Source organism: Dama dama, chromosome 18 (assembly GCF_033118175.1).
Source record: "Dama dama isolate Ldn47 chromosome 18, ASM3311817v1, whole genome shotgun sequence".
Classification (NCBI taxonomy): domain Eukaryota; kingdom Metazoa; phylum Chordata; class Mammalia; order Artiodactyla; family Cervidae; genus Dama; species Dama dama.
The window spans coordinates 97,564,174-97,581,379 of NC_083698.1; the positions used below are offsets into that span (position 1 = coordinate 97,564,174).

At 46.9% G+C, this 17,206-nt stretch overlaps 1 protein-coding gene across 1 annotated transcript in view; it reads right to left on the reverse strand.

Moving 5' to 3' along the window:
- KIAA1549 (KIAA1549 ortholog) overlaps window positions 1–17,206 on the reverse strand; it is a 124,338-nt gene that overhangs the window by 32,761 nt on the left and 74,371 nt on the right. The window contains exons 12-16 of the mRNA XM_061166544.1: window positions 10,972–11,168; window positions 9,112–9,227; window positions 4,475–4,677; window positions 1,172–1,395; window positions 102–255 (exon numbers count right to left, since the gene is read on the reverse strand). Of these exons, the coding sequence (XP_061022527.1) occupies window positions 102–255; window positions 1,172–1,395; window positions 4,475–4,677; window positions 9,112–9,227; window positions 10,972–11,168 (894 nt within the window). The remainder of the gene's footprint in view (window positions 1–101; window positions 256–1,171; window positions 1,396–4,474; window positions 4,678–9,111; window positions 9,228–10,971; window positions 11,169–17,206) is intronic.

Below are 17,206 nucleotides of genomic sequence, written 5' to 3' on the forward strand. Positions count from 1 at the left end.
CGAGCCGGCTGGCCCTGGAGCATCAACCCCACACGTGGCCGCAGGGGGCACTTCTCACTCATCTCCCGCTGGCCACCAGACGCAAGGGTCAGCGTACGCACCGGGCAACCGATATAGGCAGAGTTGTGGACACCAGGCGGCCTTTTGTAAGTGCCGTCACTGTCTGTGGTGATAAGTCTGTCCTTCTCAGCATCTCCGGGGCAGCCGTTGACCTGGTGTTTCCGGCGTGGCTTAGGGGAACGTTTTATCCTGGAGCTGCCAGGAGAAAAAGACATTATCTTCATAGGAAATAACTTTCCTGCCCTGGCTCATGAACTGAAGGCTAAGGGTTTTCTGAGTACCTAGGGCCTGCTGGCCACTGTATGAAACACCCCGCAGGACATAAACGTGTAAAACACAGTCTCTGCTCTAAGAAAGGCACAGTCCACCTGGGCAGACAATACTAAACACACAGAACAACACAGAATAACATTGTCGCTGGCTACTGGGACCTGACCTAGGTCTTGAAGAGGGAGGAGGAGCTTTGGATACGTCCAAATTATCCAACAAAAATAATCAATAAGGAGGGAGGTGGGGAGAGTGTGAGGTGAAGCTGGGATCTTGCCCAGGGCCAAAAACGGGAATGTAGATGAATGTCTAGAGGGCGATGAGGCCATCGCCTGGTAGGGCGGCAGGCCCATCTGTGGGGAGCAGCTGGGTGGAGACTCGGGGCCCCACCAGTACAGGGGCACAGGGTCCACCCACAAGAAGCCTGATCCAATTCAGGGCTGGGCAGAGCAAGACGCAAATGAGAGCTGGCCTTACAGAAAACGCCTCCCCCTTAAGGAGCAGGGGTCTTGGAAACCAAGAGAACAAGAGGCTGAGGGCACCAGCGGGAAAAGAAGTGAGCATCCAGCAAGCAGAGGGTGGTGATGACACGGGGGCAAGGGCAGGACGAGGACAGAGGGGAGGGGGAGCCAGGGCTCAGCGTCTGACAAGGAAGGGGCCCCCGTTTCAGAAAGCTGAATGCCAGGAGACAGGAAACCCGGGAATGGCGAGTCCCGGGGTAACTGGGGTGGAAGCAGCCTTCCCCGCAGGCGACCGCCAGGAGGGGTCGCCCCCTGCCGGCAGCCCGGAGATCCCGCAGGCGACCGCCAGGCGGGGTCGGCCTCCCCCTCGGCCGCACGCCCACCTCTTCCTGGGCTCGATGAACACGGAGGGCACGCTGGCCGTGGGGTCCAGGATCTTGTCGATCTGCATCTGCGCCCTGCGGTACACGCGGTGGCGCTCCCGCGTGTCGCCCGACGACAGCTCGTCCAGCACCGGGAACTCGTAGTGGCCGCGGCGCTTGGCGCGCAGCCGGATCTTGTTGCGGTGGTGCTCGATCTCAGACTTGTGCCGCAGCGCTGTCTGGATCTGGGGAGCGAGACAGACCGTTTCCACGGTTCCACGGACCCGTGCACAAAGTAGTCCGGAGGCGTCCTGTGTCTCTCCCCTGCCCTCCCTCCGACACCCCCCCCCCCCCCCCACACACACACACACAGCTGTCCTAGGCTCCCAAGAGGCCCAAAGGGGTGACAAGGACACCAGCCGCGGAGAGCCTGCCACCGTCCCCTAGCTGCGTCCCCACCCTCCCCGTGGTGCGTGTGAGCGGAGAAGCCTCGGTATGGCCCCCAAACAGGACATGCGTGCCTGTGCGCTCAGTCCTATTTGACTCTCTGCGGCCCCAGGCTCCTCTGTCCATGGTATTTTTTCAGTCAAGAATACCGGAGTGGGTTGCTATTTCCTCCTCCAGGGGATTTTCCCGACCCAGGGATGGAACCCATGTCTCTAGCATCTCCTGCATTGACAGGCAGATTCTGTACCACTGCGAGACCTGGGAAAGGCAAAAGTACTCAAACCCAGGAAATCGTCCAGTGGCAACTTTGAAGATGCTGAGGGGCAGTAATTCCTAGATGTAATTCTCCCTGAGAAAAAAGTAAATATTTTCCATACCCAATAGTATCATTACTTAATAAGTTTTTAAATTAAAACTGTTCAAAGAAGATATTTGCACTATACAATAAAATAGCCATTTACTAATGATGTTTCAGTGTTACCGAAACAAGCCCCCTGACAGGAGACCCCTCTCCTCAAAGAAGAAAATCAGCAAGTATGGAAACACATCCTCCTGGCTCCATGGGGCGTGAACTATGTCTGGAAGTGTTGGGGAGAAAGGGTAGTGGGCAGAGGCCAAGGGCCAGAAGCAGGAATGCAGATGCATGTCTAGGAGAAGGAGGCCACGACTCCGGGAGCGGTCAGTCTGTTGGGCTCTGGTGGAGAGCAGACAGGGAATGCCTGCCTTCATCAACAAACATCACCTCATTTTCAAATCCCTTAGCCCTGCTTCAGAGAATTTAATAGCAAGTGAGATGGAGGGAGACAGAGGGGGAAAAGGGAAACCAAGATGGGACTCCAACTGGAAAGAGACAACAGGACACTGTCCAAGACAGGACACGGTCTGCCACACCACAGCAGACCAGAAGCCATGTCCTCCTTGAGACTTTGAGAAGGAGGATTAGCTAGATGAGAGTCTGGACAAACTTCCCAGCAGGATAATTCAGGAAGCCCCTCTAACTCTTTCAGGATCTGTTCTTTAAAATACATGAGGTCTCATAGGAGGACTAAGATATGCCTGGAATCTGCGCCAGAACCTCCTATGAAGAAAACATTTCCATTGAGATGTCCGTACCTACCATACAGGTAGGTCCACCAGAACTGATAATGCTCTTGTTCTTAAGTTGGATTTTCATTTTATGCTTCATAATCAGTATATATGTTTCCTATACCATTATGTATCCATCAGATACATTTTAAAAAGATAGTAAAAGAACAAAGTGGAGATGAACGCTTTCCAGTGGTGAGGCCATGGGCCTGGTGAGCTCATTCTCATCTTTCTTTCAGTCACACAGAGAACCCACTCGAGAGTGCTTACTCACGGCTGGTGTGAGACAATCTGCAACACTGGACTGATGGCAACAGGTCTAGGCTAGGACAGGGGTCATGTGAGCAACCCCAGGGCTCCCAAGCATTGGTGAGAAGGGACAGCACATGCCACCTTGAACCCACGATGCACGTTCTTGTGGTCACGTCCTTGGCAAGGAGCCAATGGAGAGGAGACAGTGTAAGAACTCTTGATGAGACTACTATGAGATGATCCACTTTAAGGATTCAGTTGTACCAATTATTACTTTACCTGGCAGAACTCACAGAGCAGCAGGTATTTCTTAGAGGCAGGAAACGGACAGCCACGATGCTGTCATGCGTGCGGCCCTCAATACTATTCACTGCACTCATGGTCCAGCCCAGGTCAAACTTCTCAAGTTCAGCTTAACAGTGACTCGAGCTGGCCTCTGATTCCAGAATCTTAGGAAGAAAGCAGATCTAACTCACTCTTCCAGGAGTCACTAGAATAGGGTATTTTACCAATCATGATTTAGATCTTGGGGCCAGAGCAGCTCTATCAGAGTTCACAGAATCTACCGTGGTCCCAAGATTACTCAGCGTTCAGTGATTCACTGGGAGAACCCTCCGGACTCAGCATTCAGTCCAATTTATTACAGCAAAAAGCTACAAAGCAAAACCAGCATAGGGGAATGGCATATAGGATGAGGTCTGGAGGACCCAGGCACAAGCTTCCAGGAGTCCTTTCCCGGTAAAGTCACGTGGGGTGTGCTGAATTCCTCCGGCAATGACCTGTGACAACACGTGCCAGACATCTACGAGGGAAGCTTATTAGATACTCAATGCTCACAGGGTCTTCACTGGAGACTGCTCACATAGGCACCCTCTGCCTAGCATGTACCAAAATTTCAGACTCCAGGAAGAGCTGTTCAGCATACATCATGTTGTTTGTACAAAAACAGTTTAGGTACAGCGAGCCACTCCATTCTGAGAATGGTGGGGATCTTTCCAAAATCTCATTCCCAAACCCCAGCCACAGGCTAAGGCGGACTTTCTAAGGATAGCCGGCCCTGGTCTTTAGTCTGCACATCTCCCAATGTGCCCACTAGTGTCCATGATCAGTATCTGACCTAAAAATACTGAGTAGCAGATTTAAAATTAAGAATCGTCGTGAGCAGCTCATGGGACTTCCCAGATGGCGCTAGTGGTAAAGAATTCGCTTGCCAATGCAGGAGACATAAGAGACACGATCCTGGGTCAGGTAGACAGATCCCCTGGAGCAGGGCATGGCAGTCCACTCCATTATTCTTGCTTGGAGAATCCCATGGACAGAGAAGCCTGGTGGGCTACAGTCCATGGGGTCCTAAAGAGCTGGACACAACTGAAGCAACTTGCATGCACGCACACACGTGAGGAGCTCACGTTGTTAGTGACCTTTTGACACTAACTTTCACTCATTTTTAAGCACTGACCAAATCAGAATCTAAGGGCTTTTTCGTTTTTTTTAATTACTGTATGGAGCAGTACAGTAATTTTCCATAAAAGCAGATACCTCCTTGTGAATCCTGTTGGTCTCTGCCCCGCGGTCGGCCAGGGCAGGATGCGGGGCTGGAGGGGCCGGGATGGGCTGCATGGCAATCAGCTGGATTTTACTGGGGACCCGCCGACCGGCCTCCGAGGGGCGGCAGATCCTGTCCACGTGCTCGAAGATGGAGGCTGACGAGTGCTGCTCGTTCCCCGAACTGGGTGCTGCCCCTGGAACAGAGGGAAGAGCAGAGTTAGTAAACACCATCACCCTAAGAAAAGAGCAAACCATCACAATTATTACGGATTATTTCCTAAAGGATCCTTAGATGGGTCCCAGACCAAAAACACATCCACAACTCCATGGCAGAATACTTGAAATGTCACTCTTTGAGCCTAAACTGTCTGGGTTAAATAGTGTCTCCTTCAACCTCAGTAATAATTACAGATATCTGTAGGGAAGATAAGAAAATCATTATGACACTTTGTGCCCCAGATGGTCCTGTTCTGTCTAAAGGTGTTTCCAAGTCTTCAGTAAGACAGGGTAAATGGTAAGAGGAACCTGAGGGTGGCCGGCCAGGAGCAATTAACAGAACGGGGAGGACAACATTTATAACAGCTCTGAACGTCCATGCTCATCTGGAGTGAGAGTGATATAAATTTAGTTGCCAAGGCAACTTACCGTCGGGAAAAAAAAAAAAAGACCAGGGGGACTGTGGACCTGCTGTACTGATTAATGGTGAATGCTGCTGGCTTTTCAGTTCTAATGCAGCAAAAAATGAAGCTGAGGAGTCAAAGAGAAGAAAAAGCTGCTGCTGCAAGGAATTAGTTTCTTCTTTACAAAGAGATGCAGATAACACTCAAAAAATGGTTAAAAGGGTAAATTCTAGGGCTATATATATTTCACCACAATGAATTTTTTTTTAGTAATCAGAACTGCAAAGAAGAAAGACACTTAAATGTATAGAAAAAAGAAAAACACGTTACGATGTTAATAGAGACTGGATCTTGGTGTAATGGGTCATTTTCTCCACTTTTTTGTATTTTCTATAATGAGGATTTTCTCTAGTCAGTATTACTTTTATAACAGAAATAATCTCAATAAACTTTTATTTTTAAAAAGCAAAGAGAGAGATTAAGAAGGGCCAAATAGATGAAAAGAACTCCCAAATTCATGCACTAAGATCCCTGATGCCCTTCCTCTAAGCCACAGTCACCTCTGGGCTACTCTAACATTGCTCGAAAATAAATGGCCAAACACCAAGAGAGGGGCTTCCTGGGTGGCGCTAGTGGTTAAGAATCCATCTGCCAATGCAGGACACGCAAGAGACATGGGTTCCATCCTGGGTCTGGAAGATCCCCTGGAGAAGAAAATGGCTACCCACTCCAGTATTCTTGCCTGGAAAATTCCATGGGCAGAAAAGCCTGGTGGGCTACAGTCCAAGGGGTTGCAAAAGATTCGGACATGACTGAGCACACACACACAGGCCAAGAGAAGGAGTAAGGGCATGTAGAAACTGTTTCTAAACAAAAGCCTGAGTTTTGAAACCTCAATCATAAGTGAAAAATGTAGAGGTTTTCCCTCAGTGTAAAAATGTGTTGAGCAAAGCAGTACGGAGTAGTAGTTGATACTTTATATAAGGAATGCACAGCAGTGGGACACAAATCTTTGTATTTCCTCTCAATTTGAATTATATTCATTTAAGTTCAGTAATACTCATCCCAAGTAATTAGAAATTACATACTTAACTCTGTGAATGAAGATGTCTCTTAGCGAGGAGGCACACTTGTCTGCATTCAGGCTGTTCCTGGGCTTTCTTTCCCTGCCCGGAGGGAGCCTGACCCTTTGTATAATGCAAACCCAGCCAGACAGCCCCATTCACCAGGGAGCTACTCAAATTACAGGCATGAAGCCTAGCAGGAGATAATTAGCTCCACCAGATAAGGCCCGCCTTGCTAACCCAAACTTTTAAACCAACGGCAAATGTCACAAAGGGTGTCCCATTAAGTCACTGATACTGAAGGCAGAGGTGGCCTCCTCCAGGATGGTAAAAAAAAACCAGGGTGCAAAGGTGACAGGAAGAAAGGCCCCTCCGCTCATGTCATCTGCCTGCCTGGGTCACCGGGGCTGCAGGCCTGGGACTGAGTCCTGCCCTGGCCCTTCCCACCCCTCAACTGGATCCTCGCTCTATAATTCACCAGCTGCAATAGGAGAAGCAGGAGATGCACAGAAAGCCTCAACTTCTAGACTGCCTAGAACTCAGCCCTTCCAAAAGTCTAAAAAATGCGATATATTGTTTGCCATATTCATACATTAAAGAGATATATATATATATATATATATCTCCTTACATATATATATAAACAAACTGGATTAGTATACATATGTAACACACATATTATTTTACATATAATACATATTTTTATCGTTTGCTATCCACTGCACAATTTTTTAAAAAACTGCCTGGATAATAATGACAATGGAGTGTACAAGGGCTACATAGATCAATGCAGCGCAAACACTGCCTTAAGGCAAGTAGGTATTAAAATCTTTTAAAAAATTATAAAACAAAAAAAATAAGGATAGAAATTATAGTGTAAGATGATGTCCACAGAACAGAATGACACAGGAAAGGGCAATCTGAATTACTGAAATACTGAAGCAACAGAACATTTATAAAGGAATGTTAATTCCATTATCAATAAGTAAGTACATCTTTAAATTAAAATAGCGGCATGTGAGCCTTCTAGGACCCACAAGAATGTCTAGGCCACTTATCTCCTTCCATAGTCAACTCTAAGCCCCAACACTGACATGCTTATTACTACCTGGATTTTGAATATATGTTGAGAGTGATATTTGACTTTTGTTAGTCATGTATAATATACTGGTTCTAATACTATTAGCAAGGATTGTTAAAGGGCTTTCCTGATGGCTCAGTGGGTAAAGAAACTGCCTACAATGTAGGAGACACAGAAGACGATGGTTTGACGCCTGGGTTGGGAAGATCTCCTGGAGGAGGAAATCACAACCCACTCCAGTATCCTTGCCTAGAAAATCTCATGGACAGAGAAGCCTGGTGGGCTGCAGTCCAAAGGGTCACAAAGAGTCTGACACGACTGAGCAATTAAGTACAGAAGGAGTTAAAAACAGGAACTAAAGAGGAAGATTTACTCAGACATACAATTAACAGAAATTAAGAAGCTCCAGAGCTGATTTTTTTCCCCCAAATATTTCTTTCCCAGGATCAAAATTAGATTTTAATCCTGTCTATCTGAAACAGTGCACCTATTACCATGGTGCTAACTAATTTTTAAGATTCTATGAAATTAGATCATTATAGATCTAAAGAAAAAAATTCTTCCCTTATTCTAAGGTTTTTCTTTTTTGTTTTTGTTTTTAACACCAAAAAAGAAACAACTGGAAGGCATCTCAAAAATCAGCTGGTTTAGTCCCAGAGGAGTTCCCACAACTAAGGGACATACAAGGTCACAAACATGACAGTGGATAAAATAGGCTCTCCAACTCTGTCCATAATCTATTCATTTACAGAAGATGGTTCAGTCTGTACTGCAATTTTATACAGAGATATTTGTCATGGAAAACGTAAGTATAAAAATTACTATTAAAAATCACATCCTGGTAATTCCCTGGCAGTCCAGTGGTTAGGACTCTGCAATTTCACTACCAAGGGCTTGGGTTCAATCCCTAATTGGGAGCTAAGATCCCAAAAGAGGCGTGACACAGCCAAATAAAAAAGTAATAAAATGATATCCAGAGACACTTCCCTTTTCTTTGCACTACTAAAACACAACCCTGAAATAAAAATAAAGTTCCAGCAAGCACAAGAGCATTTATTTAACAGAATCTATTAAACTAACACCAAAGCTACCCTGTCATCAGGTCAAAAAAGGTTCCAAGTCTAGTAAGGCCGATGAGCTAAGTTCTACTGCAAGACACATGAATTTTATGACAATACTCTTCAGAAGGGAAGTGAAGTACATTTCAAACCTGGCCAAAGAAGCAACAACATCTGACAACACATGCAACCATCTGACCACGCTCAACTATCTGCTGGAAGACAGGCCTAGGAATGGGACCAAATATAAAGCCCTTGGACCTAGAATAAGTAAATAACCAGCCTGCTGACAGTGACAGCTGTGAAATGCTTAAATGGGCTCCTAAGAAGGTCACTGAACCCTGGATGCAGTTTTAGTTGGATTCCTCCTTGTCCTTTGAAGAGGAAAATTGTTAGGACCCCAAACTAGGTTCAAACATGACCAGTAACCTCAAAACCTCACATCAGTGAATGTCTTAACTTCTAGCCTGGCCCACCAGCTCAATGCAGACACTGATACAGCGTTAGACGGTGACAATTAATCTGAAAAATCCACTGTATGAATGATGAATATTCTAATGCACAGGGTATTTTTATGTTCTGCATTTGAAGCAGTATAAGAGTCTAGCCTACTAGAACCTCATAATGACATTTTTGGTTTTTTTTTTTTTCCACCACAACGCAGGGCTTGTGGGATCTTAGTTCCCTGACCAGGGATCAAACCCACACCCTCTGCAATGAAACGGCAGAGTTCAAACCACTGGACTGCTAGGGAAGTCCCTCATAATTACTACTTTTAAAGTGGAGAACAAGAAGGGTCACAGACCACTCTGTGGGGCTCTGTGGGACTTGCCATCGGTCACGGCTCCTGGAGTCTTGTCCCCTGCGTCCCTCTCACTGGACTCTTCACTTACTGTGGAGTCGGCATCTGAGGGAGAAACTCTGTAGACACAAAACAAATGCAGATGTTAGGAAAAAGAAAGAAAGCAGGTAGAAAGGTCACATTCATCTGGATGGGGAAGCCAGGCTTCTGGGCAAAACTGGGAGAAGTCAAAGGGTCCAAAACCTTGTTTCGAGGTGCAGCATCTTCAAGGACCACACTGATAGCACAGTTACCTTGTGAGGACAGCATGACATGCCTTACTAAACGGCTCAGCAGGCTCATTTCGACAAATGCTAGGAAAGCAAGTACTCGCTGGAGGACAGTCCCCCCACCCCCCCAAGCTCCCAGGCAACCTGGGACTGGTGTGGGTTGGATCAGAGGATCTGGGATTCAAGTTTGGTTAGGAGTTAGCTGGGCCTGCAGAATTTCTAGGAAGCTAGGGTCATTCTGCAGTCACCCCATATAAATCCAAATCTTTGGAGGAAGCCTACACTTCTAACACAAAGGCAATGATTATCGCTGTTAATTGATTCTATATTTAAAAAAGCAAGTGTGTCATAGAACCCAAGTTGCTCCAGGATTCACTGAAAAGACTTAATCAGTTAACACCCTTTCTCTTTAAACTTTCTGAAATGCCCAGACATTCTAGTGCCCCTGAGGGATGCTAAACTGTGATATTAACCATGCAGACCATTGAGATGTTGTGACTAAGTGTCTAGGATGAGGCTTCCAGATAAGAAAAAAAGACTTTGTTAAATTGTACTAGCATATTCAATAATCTTTAATGATTTGATTTATTCTCACTCTGCAAAATAATTAAGCAAATGATCTCTCTCTACATTATTCATCTTCTTTTGTAAAGATCATGTTCTAACGTTCATTAAATTCTTAAAACTAGGCCAGAACCCCTGGGGTATGCTTTCTGATAAATCAGAAATTACAATGTCATTCTGAATGTTGGTATGATCACACACTTTTCCCCTCTCAACAGAAAACCAGAATTTGGCATTCCAAAGCTCAAAAGAAGGCTGATAATTGGGGGCTTCAATACCAAAGCCTGATCATGCTTTGACCTAAACACAAGTAAATAAAACCTGACCCTGCACATTGTCTTCTTTAGAGAAGGGCAGCCCGTCTCACAGGGCCATAGGGTCACAGTAGGTAGTCTGTTAGGAGCAGTGCCCAGTGTGCTTAATGTTGGTAAGAGGAATGGGAATTAACTGGGAAAGGGGAGCTGGGTGCAGGGTGATGAAGAATCCATGCACACATGCTAACGAGGGTAACAGCAGGGGCAGATGGAGAAAAGCCACGCAAGGAAAGCAGGGTGTGATGAAGGTCACCTGCAGATCAAGCAAGGAAGCCACGGCTCCAGCCGCTGGCATAACAGTCAAGGGCAGAGCCGATGCTGGCCAAGTGTGTATCAAAAGCCATGCACTTTTTATACATTTTTGTACATTATTCCTAACATCACCTCCAGAGGGCCTAGTGTGGTCACCCCAGAATATATACCCTCGAGCTGGTCAATCCCAAATGAAGTTCCAAGGGGACCACCAAAGCATACGGATCGGTGATTCATAACCTTACCCACTTTGGGGAAAGAAAGCCCACGGGCCTCCTCTGGGAGTCCATTAGAGCGGATCAAGGGCCCTTGGGTGTGCTGATTTTGGGGGCCAATCTCATCAGTCTTCCAGGCTGCAGACTCGGGCAACACTCACCGTCAGCCCTCCTGCTACTGGAAACTGACAAATGGAAAAGAGAACCGCGGGTCGCAATAGCAAACAATACAGAAAGCCCAGTAAGAACCTTCCTCTGTGACGGATGTTCTTGGAAGGGATCTTTGCCTTGGGGCTCGGCACATCTCCGTTCTCAGAGGGTGTGGTGTGGTCCTTCACAGGTCCCGGCAGTGGGGCTGGCTCGTGAATGATCAGTATGTCGTCCTTATTGTGCTGACCCAGGTGCTGCTTAGCGAAGTCGAAGCCCTTCACACTAGGGATCTGCAACTGAAACACACACACACGCAAGTGAGACAATCAAGCTGATGGTGAGTGCCAGCAGGATGGTGAGTGCCAGCTTCTGACCCAAGAGTGTGCTTGCAATCTTACCCATCAAATTCAACATGCATCTCTAGAACACTGACCCGTGCAAGAATTATACCTTGAGTTTTCAGGAAAGACAGATACTTGCTACAGATTAAAATACAAACATTAAAAAGTTAGACCACGATATAAGACATCAGAAGACAATGCTGACCACTGTCACAGCAATGACCCAAGCCTGGATAGCTCATGGGGTGAGACTCTTCTCAGAGAATGGGGAATTGTGCTAGGACCCAAAGGACAGACCGAATGTATAAATAAAAAGAGGTGGCTACTCAGAGAATGTCCTCAATTGCATCAGGGACCAGAGAAGACTTGAGATCTGGTAAAAGATCACATTAGCTGCACTAGAAGGGTCAGGACAGAGGGGAATGAGAGAAGGCCAGACTGTAATACCCAGGGGTGGGTATTAACTGTCTCCTTTGCTTCGCTTGCAAAGGAGAGGAAAATAAACCACGTATTAGTAGTGGTCCCAAGGGTCTCTTTGGCAGGAGTCCCCATGCAATTCCATCAGGCTGAATTCTACACTCACAGAGAGTGCTATCACTCAGAAGACAAAGTCCAACTCATCTAAGGAGCCATTCTAGACAATATACTGCATGTGGAAGTGAAAGGTTTTGCAGTATTTGTGCTAACCTTACATACAGGTGAGTGACAACATCAGTGGCTTCTGTTTGTGATCTCTAAGGTCTTTCAGCACTAAAAAGCTAGGCTGGATGGGTAGAAGGAAAGCAGTCTGCAATAACGACTTACGCCAGCAGAGGGGGACAGAACTTGATATAAATCATGCTTACAAAAACGCTGCTTGGAAACAAAAGGCAAAGACTGGCATGCCTATATTTTCTAAATTAATAACATCTTGTTACCAGCAGTCAACTTCACCACACACAGGCAGATTGTGCGTGGTGCACATTTCTTGGCTCAAAAACGTAGTTTCCCAAACAATGAGCCCAAACCTGCATCTCCATGACTCCCCCTACCTCCCAGCCATCTTCACCGGGGCTCTGCAAATCTCTGGGACTGTGGGCTTCCCAGGTGGAGCAAGTGGTAAAGAATCTGCCTGCCAATGCAAGAGACAGGTTCGATCCCTGGGTCGGGAAGATCCCCTGGAGGAGGAAATGGCAACCCGCTCCAATATTCTTGCCTGGAAAATTGCGTGGACAGAGGAGCCTGGCGGGCTACAGTCCATGGGGTCACAAAGAGTCAGGCACAACTGAAAATGCATACACACACACACACCTTCCTGGGGGCATGTGTTCCTTTTAAAGCAATCAAACGCCAAACAGACAACCTCTGTAGATAAACTTCTGGTTCCTCCTTTCTCAAGAATCCTTCTCCTGCTTTACAGGAGAGACACATCTCTCATCCATGGGGCTGCTTGGCCCCAGCTACACCTCATTTTAGCTCCATAAATTTCCTCTAAATGAGAGAGTAACAGATATCATCAATAGTCATCTAATCATAACCATCAAAATCTCCTCTTTTGAGAGTTAGACGATTTGCTTTTATCAAAATTGAAGGATGAGCCACAGATTGCCTCCTCTAAGCAAAGGTCTCTAAAGTGAATAAGGGAAGAATATAGACAGCATTGCCTCCTTGGTACAGCCTGTGTAGCCAGGTCTAGGAACTAAATGCCTGCCCTGATATACTCTTAGGTTTATGTAAGAAACGTACATCAGTGGGAAGCAGCTATATAGCACAGGGGGCTCAGCTCGGTGCTCTGTGATGACCTAGAGAGGGGGGTGGGAGGCTCAAGAGGGAGGAGCTATAGTTTTACTTACAGCTGATTCACACTGTTGTAAAGCAACACAACACTATAAAAATTATCCCCTAATTAAAAATAAGTTTTTTTAAAAACTGAAAAAAAAAGATGAAAACCTTGGCAAGAAAAAAAGAAACATATATATACATCATAGGGGAACAAAATTTGCTATCCCCAAATGTCTCTTGAGAGTCCCTCGGACAGCAAGGAGATCCAACCAGTCAATCCTGAAGGAAATCAATCCTGAATATTCATTGGAAGGACTGATGCTGAAGCTCCAATACTTTGGCCACCTGATGCGAAGAGCCGACTTATGGAAAAGACCCTGTTGCTAGGAAAGAATGAGGGCGGGAGGAGAAGGCGGTAAGAGAGGACAAGATGGATGGCGTCATCGACTCAATGGGCATGAGTCTGAGCAAGCTCCAGGAGATAGTGAAGGACAAGGAAGCCTGGAGTGCTGCAGTCCATGGGGGTGTGGGGGGGGTGGGGCGTGTGTCACAAAGAGTCGGACACGACTGAGCAACTGAACAACAATGTGTCTTTGGTAGGTGCATTATTTCAAGATGAAAACAAGCAAGGCCCAAAAGACTCAGGAAAAACTCTGATATTCCCCCATCTAACTGCCTAAAAAATACAGACAGAGGACCTATTCCAGAAAGAGAGCTATCACAATTCCTCTCTGGTCCCCCATCTCTGCAAGACTCACCAAGCATTTATTTACCAAACCTTTGCTTTTCCATCTCCCTGTGAACTGCCTTCTTCCCCTCTAAAGTCCCAAACCACTGCCTCTGACATCCTCTTTTGTCTTTAGCTGCTGGTGGTATTTAAGGTGAGCACTTTGGCCATTGTGGTGAGTTACTCAGTTCCATACATGGGTCTCTCCTATGAACCCATGTTATTGAAACTTTCTGTGATTTCCTCCTGTCAATCTGTCTCAGGTCGATTTAATTTGTAGACCAGCCTATAAAATTCCTTCCTCCCCGACAATGTCAAAATGCTTCATAAATGCCAAGGCACCAAACAAATGAGACTGACAGCAATATTATTGCTCTTGGTCGATGAAAGTTGATATAAATAGACAGTTGAGAGTTTTCAGAGACCAGATAAAACTATAGATATAAATTTAGATACAAAATGTTTTAATTCAGCAACGTGACCTGCGGTAGACCCCCAATAAATATCTGATGACTGAACAAATTTAAAAAAGGTCACCAAACTTACTGGATTTTGTGGGGAACCAAGAAAAGGGTATACATCATAAATGAAATACACATCCATTACAGCCTTAAAGTCCTGTTGGCTTTGGTTCATTCCAACTAGCATCTTTAAATACGTTCATTAGATCCCTGACTTCTCTCAGGCTGGGTGAGTCGCCTCCTCCTATGACAATAGAAATTTGGCAACCAGTCTGCTTATACACAAAACAAAGGCCATCTCCACACAGAAGGAAAAAATTAGAGAAAACACTGCTCCCCTCACTTATGGAACTATTAGCTCCCTTTGTTTCTTCTCTGTTTCCCAGAACACTTTTTCTAGCTTTTCTATGTCTTAAAAAAATCTATAGAGTTAAGTCTGGCATATTGTGCTTCCAGCCTTCACATGCAGAAAAAAAGCGTCAATCAGCATTTTATAAGAGTCAAGATTCACGAGTGCTTTCAATATTCCTATTAGGACCCAGTTTTTCTAAGCAGACAGCTCTTTTGTTCCTTCTTTAATGTATCACAGAGGGGACAACTCCACTGTCTGTGTCTCACTGGAATATGTCGCTGACAAGTTGGGGTGGGCTGGTACGGCAGGTCAGCCAAGTAACAGGAGAGATGCTGGATGAATTTTAAAATGTGTGAGCCATAAATATAATACGACCCAGATGGAACAACGCAGAGTGAAGTCCCCAGGACTCGGGTTAGCCTGAGCCCCCTTAGGAAGGAGCAATTGAGATGACAAGGGAAACCGCAGAGCCGACCCCCAAAGTGGCTGAATAAAAACGCACCACCTCCAAGACAGCGCCATTGTTTAAGCGCTTGCTGTTTGATGCATGTGTTCGGGCGGGGGGGGGGCGGGGGGGCAGTCACCAGGGCCACCATGCTGTCTCCACTGAGGGGGTGAAGACAAGGCGAGCCTCCTGCCACCCCGGGTCTCCCCTGCAGCCCAGCGTGGGGCCACGGCTCACCCCAAGGTCTAGGAGGTGGGCAAGCAGTTCTCCAAGATCCTCCCACCCCCTGGCCCTGGCAAGTCCTGCTCAGATGACCCAGAACACCCTGGAGCCACCAACACTTTAGGTGTTAACACGATCCTTGCAGAGAAGGGATGAGACGAACTCTGCTCAGATGGAAGGATCTCTTCCAGCTTCACTTCAACCTGCTGATCACACTGCCCTCTTCAGGAACTGTTTCAAACATCAGTGTATCCAGGGGATTCCCTGGTGGCCCCATGGTTAAGAATCTACCTCCCAATGCAGGGGACGTGGGTTCGATCCCTGGTCGGGGAACTAAGATCCCCTGTGCTTGGGGTGACTGAGCCCATGCAGCACTGTAACGTCTGAGCCACGAGCTCAGAGCCTGGGCGCCACAACAGGAGAAGCTCCCGCTGAAACCAGAGAAAGCCTGCGCGCCACAACAGGAGAAGCTCCCGCTGGAACCAGAGAAAGTCTGGGCGCCACAAGAGAAGCTCCCGCTGGAACCAGAGAAAGCCTGGCCGCCACAACAGGAGAAGCTCCCGCTGGAACCAGAGAAAGCCTGCGCGCCACAACGAAGAGCCCGCGCACACACCAAAAGACCCAATGCAACTAAATTTGAAAACAAAAATAAATCAATGCATCCAAGCTACTCTCCCCACTGACAACCCCTCAGAGCTCCCCCAAGCCGAGAGCATCACCTCCACCCCCTGGCACGTCCCAGAAACCCCTCCAAGCCTCGCTCCTGCCTACAGCTGTCACCTTGGTGTTGGCTGTGCCCTTCGCTACATTCACCTTCGCCCCATCCTTCCGGCCGTCCACACCTGCCCTCCCCCACCACCTGGGCCCACTTCCTCTGGCTTCCCCTCCTCAGCCTCCAAGCTTCAGCCCCTTATCTGAGCTGCCCCAGAGCCCTGGACAGAGGCTGCTGTGTGTTGGCTTTGAGCCGCTCCCTCCCTCATCAAAGCCCTCAAAGGCAGGGGCCACATGTTATCTGCACTGGTCCACAGCCCGACCCTGCTGGGCGGAGAGCAAAGGCTCAGCACTTGGTGAATGAACACGCGGCGTCTGAGGCAGCCCCATCCGGCCGCCCACGGTGCCCGCGAGCCAGGAACCAGGTCCCAGGCCAACCACGGGGTGTGGAACGTCCCCATCAGAAGGAACAACTTTTCACCAAGCAGGCAACATCTAAGCCAATGCTGTTCATGTCTTTAAATAGAACCTCAACAGGGCGAGGCGGGTCCAAGCTGTAATTTTACTGGTAGCAGTAAAAAGTGATGCCTTCGGGCTACAGATTAAAGAGAATACAGATAAAAAGAAAGACATGCGTTAGGGTTTGTGTTTTTTCTTTTTATCATTCAAAATTTTAAAAGACTGTGCCTCAAAATAGGACAGAATGGCTTCTCTCTCTTATCATATTTCAAAACTAATCTACTCTCAGACAATAGGAAGAGGTTTCCCTCTGGTTACAAGAAGAAAGGGGTGTGGATTTGGGGTCAGCAGATTTATTGTTTCCAGATGTTTGCAGCTCTGGGATTTGCTAAAAGATTTCAGAGAACAGCAGTGAAGCAGCATCAGGGGGCGGGGTGAGCAGAGCAGAGAGTGAAAACAGCCACACAAGAAGGAAAAAGAGCCTCTGCTCTTTTGAGTCACAGGGAAGACAGCATCTTTGCAAAGTGCCCTGAAGAATAGGCTAGAGGCACTTTACTATTGTCAGATAATCTTAGAAGAAACACTTATGAAGCAGAGATGCTTGTTTTTGAACTAAAGGGATAGCATCATCTTCTTATTAGAAAAACATGACAAGATCCAAACGATGGGCTCTTATGCCAGCAAAACAAAGACCCTGCTACACTTCTAACCAAGTCAAGGACACCTGTTCTCTTGCGGAATCCTTGGTACAAAAAACCTTTCCTGAAAAGATGCTGTAAAAGTGAATGCACCAACCCAGGCAGCACATGCAGAAGAACACAACTCCAAAAGTGGAAAGTTCTATTGGAAATTGTT